General features: G+C 38.5%; 1 protein-coding gene across 1 annotated transcript; it reads right to left on the bottom strand.

Annotated features, from left to right (window-relative positions):
• Positions 1-8,553: 8,553 nt before the first annotated feature.
• On the bottom strand, positions 8,554-9,477 carry LOC311177268 (olfactory receptor 5P1-like; the record flags this gene model as incomplete). The annotated part of the gene is made up of 1 exon (XM_084243128.1): positions 8,554-9,477. The coding sequence occupies exon 1, from the start codon at positions 9,310-9,312 to the stop codon at positions 8,554-8,556; it is 759 nt and encodes a 252-aa protein (XP_084099254.1). The 5' UTR covers positions 9,313-9,477.
• Between the last annotated feature and the right edge of the window lie 4,216 nt (positions 9,478-13,693).

The raw sequence follows: 13,693 nt of genomic DNA, 5'->3' as shown, positions 1-13,693 counted from the left end.
CAGTAAACAGAAATAAAGAAATGTCCACTTAACAGTGCACTTAACAATTCGAAACATAGTCGGCAGACTGAGTTTACTCTTAATGTCATTAATTATTATTGTTTTATTTTTAACCCATGATGCACTAAGGACAGAAGTTGATGGTAATAATTTATTTTTATATAGAAATCTGTTATTTTATGTGTCATGTCTAAAAAATAGGGTTTTCTTTTGTATTTTTATATTTCTTGTGTAATCTGTAGTGGTTCTAGTTTTAATAACTTTTCATAAAAATTTGATTCCTAGGGGCGGAGCAACATGGCGGCGAGGAGACGCTGCGAGTAAGATCTCCCATTAAAAAAAGTTAATAGGGAGGAAAAGCGGCAGGTCCCAGTGAGAACTGGGACACGGAAGATAAACGGACGACTCCAGCAAACTGCCCTAAGAAGAAAGTTGCCATAAAAGAGGACGAGAAGGGAGGGAAGCGCAGAACCCTGCTCCCCTCCCCCGCCCACAGAGGCGGCACTCTCCGACCGGCAGAGACGAGGGAAACAACAAACCAAAACGCCCAACAAGAAAAACGGATGCAGCAAGTGGGACTGTGAGTGGAAAGGAACTATTTCAGCCACCACACCCCGTGAATGGGAGCTGAGGCGAACCCTGCAGGATCCGCCCCGGAGGTGAGCTCCAGGCGCCATTAAAGAGAGCCCCGCCCCCCAGGAGGAGACCAGCACCAGCACACAGCCCCGGCCACCCGGTAAGCTTGCGCGAAAGCGGCGCTCGGATTGCAGCTGCCCAGGCCCCTGCGCCTGCGACCTAGGCTTGCGGGGAGACGGCGGAGGCCCTCCCTGAGTGAGCAGGAACAAGGTGCCCAGGCAGGGGAGCGGGATTCAAAAGGCGCCATTCCCGCGCCACTGATCTGGGCTACAGCCCGCGTCCTGGAACTGAGGGCTTTGGAACTGAGACCCAGGCGGAGGCCCTCCCTGAGTGAGCAGGAACAAGGCGCCCAGGCAGGGGAGCGGGATTCAAAAGGCGCCATTCCCGCGCCACTGATCTGGGCTACAGCCCGCATCCTGGAACTGAGGGCTTTGGAACTGAGACCCGGGGCACGAAATTAGGGGCGTGGGTTCCCCACGACGGTGGGGCACAAGGCAGACACAGCACCCCAAAGCCGTTGAGGTGTACCCTACCATCCCCGCTCTGCTCCCTGTCCCACGGGGTGGAAAATCAGCTCCCCAAGGGCTCTAGGAGAGATCTCTGGCGCCACCTAGCGACTTGACCCCAGCAGAGGCTACTGAAGGAGCTAGTGGCCAGCTGGGGAGTTAGCCCACACCGGGCCCCTCCTGAACAAGTAGTCTGAGCCCACAGGGAGAGCAAGCACCCACAGCCGGGGCAGACCAGGCGCGCAGAAGAGTGTGCCGGAGACCAGAAGCGCAGGGAGTGTGTCCCACATCACCATTTTAGAACAGGGACATTTCTTCAGTAAAGACTACCTGCAGAAGGCTTCCTCAGGAGCCAGAGGTGAGCGGGGGAAGTTCGCCCACGCCAGACCCCCTCTGGCCTGCAGTCCAAGCCCAGAGGGGAGCAGGAACCCACCGCCGGGGCAGACCAGGCGCACAGGGGAGTGTGTCCCCACATCGGCATTTTAGAACAGGGACCTTTCTCCAGTAAAGGCTGCTTGAAACTGACAGATGACTCCTGGAAGAACCAGAGGGGAACAGAGAAGCCCACCCAAGATGCCGGCAAGTCCCAACAACACAGTGTCCCAACGCATACGGCAAATTAGAAAACAGACAGTAGGGAGGAGAAGAACCACACGCAACCTAGCAACTCTCCAGAGAAAAAGCACACCACAAAAAGAAAGCCAGCCCCCGGATTGCAACGACAATAACTTGGAAGAATTTCTGAGCCTTCCAGAAAGAGAATTTAAAATTGCCGTGATTAAAAAACTGACAGAAGTCATAAAGGAAAACAATGATAAGGGAAAAATAATCAACGATCAGAAGAATGCAATTGAGTCCCTAGAGAGGGAAAACAATGGTCAGAAGAAAGAAATTGAGTCCCTAAAGAGGGAAGTAAAAGAAATGCAGGAGATCAAAGAATTAATGGAAGAACTAAAGAATTCTGGGAAAAGCAATGAAAGCAGAATAGATGAAATGGAAGAACGAATAAGTAATCTTGAAGACACAGAAATAAAAAGAACCAAAACAGAAAAGGAAAGAGAAGTACGAAGGAAAAAGAACGAAGAAAGACTTCGGGAACTATCTGACTCCATGAGGAAAGGAAATATAAGAGTTATAGGAATACCAGAAGGAGAGGAGAGAGATGTAGGAACAGAGAAAATATTCAAAGAGATAATTGAAGAGAACTTCCCAAATGTGAAGAAGGAGCTGAAAATTGATATACAAGAAGCAAGAAGAACACCAAACTTCCACGACGAAAGGAAAAATACAGCAAGACACATAATAGTAAAGCTCCCAAGAATCCAGGACAAGGAAAAAATAATGAAGCTGGCAAGAGGGAAGAAACAGATAACATTCAAAGGAAAACCAATCAGGCTGACATCAGACTTCTCCGAAGAAACACTACGGGCAAGGAGAGAGTGGAGGGACATAGTCAACAGACTCCAAGAAAACAGATGCCAACCAAGAATACTCTATCCCGCAAAGCTCTCCTTCCTCTTTGAAGAAAGAATATGGACCTTCCCAGACAAACAGAAACTCCGGAATTTCATTGCAACTAAACCCCCACTCCAAAAAATACTACAAGGAGTCCTAAAGCCAGAACCTCAGAGCGACGAATAACAATGAAAGAAGGCCAAAAAAAAAAAAAGTTATTAAAAGAATAAATAAAATCAAAGGAAAGACAAACACAATGGCAAATACAGATGTTAACATATCAATATTAACTCTAAATGTAAATGGACTAAACTCTTCAATAAAAAGACACAGAGTTGCAGCCTGGATTAAGAAACAAAACCCAACCTTTTGCTGTCTCCAGGAAACACATTTAGCTACAAAAGATAAAAATAGGCTCAAAGTTAAAGGATGGAAAACAATCCTACAAGCAAATGGACCAAAAAAGAAAGCAGGAACAGCTATACTTATATCAGATAAAACAGATTTCAAACTCAAAAAGATAAAAAGAGACCCCAATGGTCACTACATTATGATCAAGGGGACAATACTTCAAGAAGAAATAACACTCATTAACATATACTCACCGAACGAAGGAGCACCAAAATATATCAGACAACTGTTGTCCTCTCTGAAAACAGACATCAGAGAAAACACATACGTAGTGGGAGACTTCAACACACCACTATCAACAATGGATAGATCAACAAGACAAAAAATAAGTAAAGAAACCAAAGCTCTAAATAAAGACCTAGAGCAATTGGGCTTAACAGACATCTATAGAACACTAAACCCCAAAAAAACGGAGTACACATTTTTCTCAAGCGCACACGGATCATTCTCCAGGATCGATCACATACTGGGGCACAAGACAAACATCAACAGATACACCAAGATTGAAATCATATCAACCATCTTTTCTGACCATGAAGGCATCAAACTAGAAATAAACCATAAAAAGAAGGCAAGGAACTTTCCTACCTCATGGAGATTAAAAACCACACTACTGGAAGACCATTGGACTAATGAGGAGATCAAAGAAGAAATTAAAAAATTTTTTGAATTGAACGACAAGGAGGACACCAATATCCTAAATGTATGGGATGCAGCAAAAGCAGTAATAAGAGGAAAATATATAGCAATAGAAGCTCACATCAAGAAACAAGAAAGAACGCAAAGAAACAACCTAATCTCGAAGCTCAAAGATCTAGAAAAAGAACAACAAAAAAACCCCAAAACCAGTAGAAGAAAAGAAATAATAAAAACCAAAGCAGAAATAAATGAAATTGAAACTAAAAAAACAATCCAAAAGATCAATGAAACCAAGAGCTGGTTCTTTGAAAAAATCAATAAAATAGACAAACCCCTAGCCAGGCTCACAAAGGAAAAAAGGGAGAAAGCACAAATAAACAGGATCATCAATGAAAGAGGAGAAATCACAACGGACACAGCAGAAATCAAAAGAATAATCAGTAACTACTATGAACAGTTATATGGAAACAAGTTTAACAATCTAGAGGAGATGGACAAATTCCTACAACTCTACAATCACCCAAAGCTAGATAAAGAAGAAATAGAACACCTAAACAGACCAATTACAATTAGCGAAATTGAAATGGTAATCAAAAACCTCCCCAAAAACAAAAGCCCAGGACCTGATGGATTTACAAATGAATTCTACCAAACATTCAGAGACGAATTAGTGCCTATCCTTCACAAACTCTTCCAAAAAATTGAGAAGGAAGGGACAATACCAAACACGTTCTATGAAGCCAACATTACACTAATACCAAAACCGAACAAGGACAACACAAAAAAGGAAAACTACAGGCCAATCTCCCTAATGAACACTGATGCAAAAATCCTCAATAAAATTTTAGCTATCAGAATCCAACAATGTATCCATAAGATAATTCACCACGACCAAGTTGGATTCATTCCAGGGGCACAAGGATGGTTTAACATCCGAAAATCAATCAACGTTATCCAACACATCAACAAAAAGAAATATAAAAACCATATGATAATATCAATAGATGCTGAGAAAGCTTTCGACAAAGTGCAACACCCATTCATGATAAAAGCCCTTGAAATTCTTGGGATACAAGGAACATACCTCAACATCATAAAGGCCATCTATGACAAGCCAACAGCCAGTATCATTCTCAATGGTGAAAAGCTGAAAGCAATTCCTTTAAGATCTGGAACAAGACAAGGATGTCCACTCTCACCATTGCTTTTCAATATAATACTGGAAGTCCTAGCCAGGGCAATAAGACAAGAGAAAGACATCCAAGGAATCCAAATAGGAAAAGAAGAAGTCAAACTATCACTATTTGCAGACGATATGATATTATACATAGAGAACCCCAGAAACTCCACAGAAAAGCTAATTCAACTCATCAATCAGTTCAGTAAAGTGGCAGGATACAAAATCAACACGCAAAAGTCAGTAGCCTTCCTATACACAAACAATAAATCTGAAGAAGAAGAAATCAAAAAGACCATCCCTTTTGTTATTGAAACAAAAAAAATCAAATATTTGGGAATAAATCTAACAAAAGAGGTAAAGGACCTATACAAAGAAAACTATAAAACACTGTTAAAAGAAATAGAAGAAGACACAAAGAAATGGAGAGACATCCCCTGCTCATGGATTGGAAGAATAAACATTATTAAAATGGCCATCCTTCCAAAAGCAATATACAGATTCAATGCTATTCCAATCAAAATTTCAATGTCATTCTTTAAAGAAATAGAACAATTATTGATGAAATTCATATGGAATCACAAAAAACCCCGAATAGCCAAAGCTCTCCTGAAAAAAAAAGAAGGGAATGGAGGCATCAGACTCCCAGACTTCAAACTATACTACAAAGCCATAATCATCAAAACTGCATGGTATTGGAACAAGAACAGACATACAGACCAATGGAATCGAATAGAAAATCCAGAAATAAACCCACAGATTTATGGTCAACTAATCTTTGACAAAGGAGCAAAGACTATGCATTGGAGCAAAGAAAGTTTGTTCAATAAATGGTGCTGGGAAAACTGGGTCGCTACATGCAAAAGAATGAAGCTTGACCACCACCTCACACCATACACAAAAATCAACTCAAAATGGATTAAAGAACTAGACATAAGACCTGAAACCATAAAATATATAGAAGGAAATATAGGCGAAACACTACGTGATTTGCACATCAAAGACATCTTTACAGACACATCACCCAAAGCAGTGATAGTGAAGGCAAAGATAAACAGCTGGGACTATATCAAATTAAAGAGCTTTTGCACAGCAAAAGAGACAATAACAAAAACAAAGAGAAACCCCACCAACTGGGAGAACATTTTTGCACCCAACACTAATGATAAAGGACTGATCACAAAAATCTGCAAAGAGCTGATGAGACTCAACAACAACAAAGAAAATAATCCAGTCAAAAAATGGGCAGAAGAGCTTAAAAGAAACTTCTCTGAAGAGGAAATGCAAATGGCCAACAGGCATATGAAAAAATGTTCAACATCACTTGTCATCAGGGAAATGCAAATCAAAACTACCATGAGATACCATCTTACACCAGTGAGAATGGCACATATTAAAAAAACTAGCAACAACAAATGTTGGCGAGGGTGTGGAGAAAAAGGAACTCTTCTGCACTGTTGGTGGGAGTGCAAACTGGTCCAACCACTGTGGAAAGCTGTGTGGAGATTTCTGGACCTACTAAACATAGAGCTTCCATATGACCCAGCAATTCCACTCCTAGGTATTTACCCAAAGGACACAGAAACATCAATTCCAAAGAACACCTGCACCCCTATGTTTATAGCAGCACTGTTTACAATAGCTAAGCTTTGGAAACAACCCAAATGCCCCAAAATAGATGACTGGATCAAGAAGATGTGGTACATATATACCATGGAATATTACTCAGCATTCAAAAAAGATAAACACATGCAATTTGCTGCAACATGGATGGCGCTGGAAGGGATCATGCTCAGCGAAATAAGCCAAAAAGAAAAAGAAAAATACCGGATGGTCTCACTCATAGCAGGAATCTAGAAAACTTAAATAAGGGACCAGGAAAATGAATAACTATAAGAAAGTGAAAATCAAAATCAACAAAAAACTATGAACCAGAGACACTTTTAGGGGGGCGGGGGCGGGAGGGGAGGGATTGGGGTCAGAATGGGGGGCTGCAATTGTATGGGGAATATAACAATAAAATTTATAAAAAAAAAAAATAAAAAAAATAAGTAAAAATGATTCTAAAAGAAAAAAAAATTAAATTAAATAAATCTTCTTTGGAAAAAAAAATTTGATTCCTTTTAGAGTTGGGATAAAATGATTTTTCACTCTATATAATGGACGTAAGCGTGGGTACCCTTGGGATCCATTACATGCATTTGGTGTCTACAGTGAAGGAGGTCTTGTGGGACTGAGTCCTTAAAAATGTGAAGTCTAAACTGCCTGAGTTCATTATTGTTATACATAAATTAAAATGGACATCCAGTTGTGGTTCAGACAGTTAGAAAAAACTGGCTTTCCAATCAATTGTTATGGGAAAGAAAAATGTATTTTTGTCAGAATCATAAATGTAGAAAATGTTTTCTTTTACCCATTATGTAGTAATTTCCATGATTTCATTTATTTTTGTTATTTTCAATCTTTGTTTTGTACTTTCCAGTAAAAATTGCATAATATCATAGATACACTACATTTTTTACTTAAAATAATTTTTTTCCATTCTTTAAAATTTTCCATTTTATCTCCCAGTCTTCACTTCTCTCATTCCTTGGCACTGAGACAAGCACTTTTATGATAAGATCTTTCTTTCAAAGGCTCTAAGTAGGTGTTCTAGTAAAGCTTGAGTTGGGCTTTCTGGTACATGATGATGATGTAAATAAGACTTGGTCATTATCCAATTATAAGTTTTAACAATATTGATAAGATTTCTAGGTTTTTAATGGATTTTTAAATCGAAGCTATGGTAGTAGGTTTATGAGCAAGAGATTAAATGTTGTGCTTAGAACATAAAGATACCCTTTCTAATTCTGCCCCAAAATGAAGACACAAAGTGATGAATAATGACAAGTGGATAATTTGTTTTTATTATGTGTGTAACTATGTATAGACATCCCATCAAATTCTGTGAGTGTGTTTCCAGATCTGAATTTCTAAAAGACAGAAAGAGTTCAGGTTTCCCAGGTTTTATTTTCCTTGTTTTAGAATCATCACTAGCTAGACCTATGGTGGGTAGCATTTATTCAAAATAGTAGAAAGTAAAATATTAGGCTTTAGGCCCTATCAAATGCTCTGGATCTGTAACCTGTGGACGTACATGCACATATCTCTGAATAAACTACTGATTCCCTAAGATGCTGTGTTCCATTCTGTCAATCAAGGGATATTTATACTACTATTTCATGGAAATGCTGTGACAATTAAATGCAGAACCACAGTGGTTTTGTGTCCAGACTTTAACATTAAACAACTGGTCAAACAGCTTCTTACCTTCATGATTTTGGTTAACTTCTTAATTTCTCTGTGTTCCAGGTGATTGATCTATTATATGAAGATAATAATGACTTCATAGAATGATTCTAAGAAATAAAACACTTAATACATGAGTTGTGTTTAGAATAGTGCCTTACAATACTATACCTTTCTATGTAATACTAAGAAAATTACTATCTACATAGCTACTGTTGTAAGTAATAAGTACGTTGCATGGTAAGTGAGATTTATTGTTTGGTAAGTAGAGTGTTTGGCACCTGTAGGTGTTTAAAAATATTGTTAATTATTACCACCACTATCACTAAATCCAAGAATCTACCCATTGATTAGTACTTAAAAGAGTGAATTAGAAAAACTATGATTTTAATAAAAGGAGTAAGCTTTTGGTAGGTCCTAACTGCAATAAAAAGATGGATGCTAAGAATATATTCTGACAGTTGCCTTTCTCAAAGCCTCCTTGACATCTTTGTTCCTCAGACTGTAAATCATGGGATTCAACATGGGGATTACTACTGTATAGAACACAGATACGATTTTATTCTGGTGTGTTGTGTAGACAGATTTGGGCAAGACATATATGAAGGTAATGGTTCCGTAGTAGAGAGTTACAGCTGTGAGGTGCGAGGTGCAGGTGGATAAGGCCTTGTGTCGTCCTTCTGTGGAGCGCATCTTCAGGATGGTGGTGAGGATGAAGATGTAAGAGAGAGATATGATTAATACTGTAGACACAATGACTAATCCAGCAAAGATGGAGGAGATAATTTGTGTGATGGAGACATCAGAACAAGAAAGTTTCACTAGAGGGGCAAAATCACAGAAAAAGTGGTCTACCTTATTTGGGCCACAAAAAGACAGAATCGCTGCCAAGACAGTATATGTCCCACCATTCCCAAACCCACAAAAGTAGGAAGCTCCCACTAAGAGGTTACAGACTCTGGGGGACATCTTGGTGGGATACAGCAGGGGAGAACAGATGGCCATGTAGCGATCATAGGCCATGACAGCCAGAAGGAAGCACTCTGTTGTACCAAATGAGATCACAGAACAAAGCTGGGCTTCACAGCCAGCGACAGGGAGTGTCATTCCATATTTAAGGAATCCTGTAAGCATTAAAGGTGTGACTGAAGTGGAAAACCCAAGATCTACAAAAGCCAAATGGCTGAGGAAGAGGTACATGGGTGTGTGGAGCTGGGAACAGGTTCTTATTAATGTGATTATGCTGATGTTGCCTACCAAAGTACCAGTATAGATTGCTAGAAATATCACAAATAAGATGGCACAAATCACAGGGTCCTTTGTTAACCCCAAAAGGATGAACTCTGTCACGCCAGTGTGGTTCCCAACCTCCGTCTCTGTGAATGATGCCTGTTGAGGGAGATGGGAATATTATTTAGTCCATGCTCATGGAACAGTTTGCTGTTTTCTTTGGTTATTCAGACTCCTTTCTTCTGCTCCCAGACTGTAAACATGTGCTCTACAGGACTTTTGTTTGTTTCTTCTTTGCAAGAGAACAGACTGATTCACCCTCACTGGGATTTTGCTTATAACTTTTTCTCCATCTGTCAACCTTAACATTTAGACACATCTTGCTCAAAGTCCATATATATAGTTTACATTGCTTACTGGAACTCTCAGTTGAAAATCCAACTAATATCTCAATATTATCTCAAATTAGTGTTCTCCATATCTGGTCATTTTGCTCTTCATTCTCTCTCTCTCTCTCTCTCTCTCTTTGTCTCTCTCTCTCTCTCTCTCTCTATATATATATATATATATATACACACATATATATACACACATATATATAATATAAATATATATGTATATTTTTTACCCCTCCAACCTCTCTTCTTGTCCACTTATAGGTCACAATGTAACTGCCCAAGCAAAAAGTATATCATGTCAAATTGGGTTTGTTATGTTTTCACTTCCTTCTCACTATGTCACAATAAACCTAGACTCTTTAGGACCATACACTGTGCTAAGTATATATCTTATATGTATTATATTACCTATATGTGATTCTTTCTTTGTCCCTGAGAATATTTTCATCCAACATCTGTACTTACCAATCTTCCCTATCTATTTAGAGTCAACTCAGTGTTCTCTGCCCTCTCTGGCCTTTGATTTGCTCTGTCTCTTGCTTGGCTATCTCTCACCTCCCACCATCACTATCTTGTGTTACTTCTCCTCATCTATCAAGATTCATTTGTATCTAAGACTCCTGTCACTGTATGGACCTCACCTATTGAAGATATCAGAATTGTCATTGTTTATTCCAGTTATGATTTCTGTTGTTTGCTGTTTCTGTTTCACTCTTCCTAACTTGTTCATATTCTCAATTACTCTGTGTTTTGTATGTTTGACAGATAGTCATGCTTAGGTATGAAACAGGCTAAAAAAGTAACATGTTGAGAAGTAAATGCATGATTATTTCAATGGTTGCAAATAATCCAGTCCTGGGGCTTCCCATGGAACAAAGGATTATATCTCAGCACTATGAAGCTATCAGCAGCCACTGAAGCGGGAGTTTGATCCCAGGCCAGGGAGCTACACACATGGTACAGCAGACCTCTCCTGTCTCTCCCGCTGCTCCCCTCAGTAGTGTATTTCAGTCAATTTGTCTCTCTGGCCCCTACTCGTCTCTGAATCCTCTCACCTCCCACAACTCTGGCTTATACCGCAGCCCTTGTATAAATAAAATAAAGCTTAAGAAAAAAAAAAAACAGTCCTTGTGAGATAAGACAATGAAGATAGTAGAGTCAGATGAAGATGGCAAACACCCTGTGATTTTACTTCTCTGTGGTACATAATGACACAAACGATTGAATGACCTAAATAAAATAAAAATAAACTTTGAAGCTGTAAGATCAAATTAATGGTTACCAAGAGAAGCAAGAAAGGGTGGGAAAATAAGCTACAAGGTGTCATTTGCTTGGTGAAATATGGAGTTGGACGTTCAGCAGAGAATAGAATAGTATATACAAGATTTATAATCATCCACATGGGAAGCTTACATGATGTTATACTGCAATGTTACATCAATAAAAATGTTTATAAAATTTATATAAGTAATATCTTTTTTCTTAACAAATAACATAACCATGTTTGAGAAAACACTGGAACGTTCCAAATAAACATTTGTCTCATATCAGGCCACTAACAATATGACAAACTATTATCATCTGGGTAATTCATTTCTGGGTGATTTACTTTCCTTAGTATATATTTTAATATAGCTTTTAAAACATTTAGATAACCTTTAACTATCACATTATAATTCCTAAAAACAGAATTTTTGAGATCTGCAAATAAGTCATTCTGTAGCAGACCTTACTTTAAATTAACTCACTTAGGGTCAGAAAAAAGGGGTGGGAATTGTATGTAGAATATAACCAAGATGAAAATGCATACATTGTGCAAAAATGATGTAAAAAATATTTTTAAAAATTTTTAAAAATTAATTCACTAGTTTTGACATTACACTGTTCATAACTTTATACAGTTAAAACTAGTAAATTTGCAAATTGGATAAACATTTGGGGACAATGCAAGAAACAATGGTATACTTTTAAGATAATGTCATTCCTAGACTTTTTCTTAAGGCAATTATACAAAACAAGTGTAGTCTGTGCTCCAAGTAAGATAATCTCCATGATTTGTTATAATGAAAATACCAAGTGCTCGCTGTTTCTCATTGTTTTGTTGAGTTCATACCTTCTCCATGTTTGTCCATAGAGTGGTGTCCAAGGCAGAGTTCCAGTGATTTCAGGCAGTTCTAAGAAAAAAGAATCAATTGCAAATAATAAGGGCAAAGAAATTACCACAGTCAATACAATGATTTCAAGGCAAAAAAGACTCTGAAAATTGGGAAATGAAGTTGTATTTATCAGAGTGATTAAATAGAAGTCTGAAAATATTACTAAAATATCTCATTCAAATATTATAAAATCAAAAACATAAATCAGGCTTATTTTAGTGACCTAAAAATTTCACTTGTAAATTTCTTTTTATCTGCTTCAGCTAAGTAATAACTCCTCAAACCCACAGGTAAATTTCACAAATTTGCAGATCTTTTTTGGTATGCATTTAATTTCTTTCCCACATGTAATTAACATCTGAGGGAAGATTCACAATGTTTTAACTCAGCAATACCTCATTATTGATTTTGAGATTTTAGTTTTAGGCACATGTAAGTAGAATGTGGTCATACTGCATATTTCATTTTGTAATTTAAATTTTCAATTAACATCAATAATTATTCCCAATCTCCTGAGCAATCTTTGTAACTGTAGTGAAGGATAGAATATGGTTGAAACTCTTAGCATGCTAATCTATCTCTGACTAATTTTTAATTATATCTGCCTATGTTTGCTTCCTTACAGATTTTGTATTTTTAAGACTCATTTTGGGGGAGAAAGGGAGAAGATAGAATCAGGTTTACATGAATCTGAGATTTTCTGCTCAGTGTTACTGATGCTAATGTTTTGGAAACACAATTTTGTGCAAGCAACGTTATTTCAGTCTGAATGTTTTAAGAATCTACTTTGATGAATAGCAGCATAAAACATTTTCAAAATATTTAAAAGCCTAAAAATTAAAAATTTCATGGCAAGAATAATACACCAGCTGATGATTCCCTTCCCTTCCTCTTGCTGGCCATTAAGGGTTATTTCCAGAGTCTTCCCTTTGGCATCCCATTCATGCTTGACCACTGGGACAGGGAATCTGATCTCAAATATTCTTTCTCTCAGTGCCTGGGTCTCTTTGTATAACAAATAGGACTATAACTCTCATACAGTAGGATGATGAGGTGGCTCCTTCCTGATTTTCTTCTCATAGTGTCAGTATCGAAGCTAGCCAGTGGCTTTGGCTCCTGCAGACCATGTATAACAATTCTGGGACCCTGAGCAGCCTTGGTGGGTGCCCAGAGTAACCATTCTGCAGGGCATCTCTTGTGGAGGCCACGATTTTCACAGGGGTCAAGAGTTAATATTGGTGACAAATATTTTCAATATCTCATGGAATAAAAAGGTAAATTATTCAAATAAAATCCATACATTTGCACTCACCACTCAGAGTAAGAACAGTTGATGCTGACTTCCAAAGAGAACCTTATAAATAAGATTTTCCCTGTTAGCTTTGTAGGGTACTGTGTGCTGCATACTTGGCATTATGAACCATTGAAGGCCCCTCTTGGTCAAGGAACAGTTACATGCTGTGAGGATGTGGGTGGGTGTCTGTGTGTGGTGGGATGGAAAGTAGGACTTTATAGGACATAACAAGTCCCCTAGGCCTGTTGTTTTTGCCCTTTGAGGAAAGGGTTTTGGGCTTGTTGTACAGAAATGCCATCTTGAGCCAGGTAACTCATTAAGACCAGGTTGCCTCCCCAAAGGAGTATGTATATGCTATGGTTACTTTCGTAATCCCTTCCCTCTTGCTTAATGAAATGCAGTTCTTGGCTTCTCAGAAACATCTGCCATTGAGAATAATTTGTAACTTGGTAGACTAGGATGAAGTCCAAGTAATTTTCAATTAAAATGACCTTTGAGTTAAA

Source organism: Talpa europaea, assembly GCF_964194135.1.
Source record: "Talpa europaea genome assembly, chromosome: 1".
NCBI classification, from domain to species: domain Eukaryota; kingdom Metazoa; phylum Chordata; class Mammalia; order Eulipotyphla; family Talpidae; genus Talpa; species Talpa europaea.
Note: the sequence above shows the minus strand (reverse complement) of the source record. Positions and strands in the feature narration are given on the sequence as shown.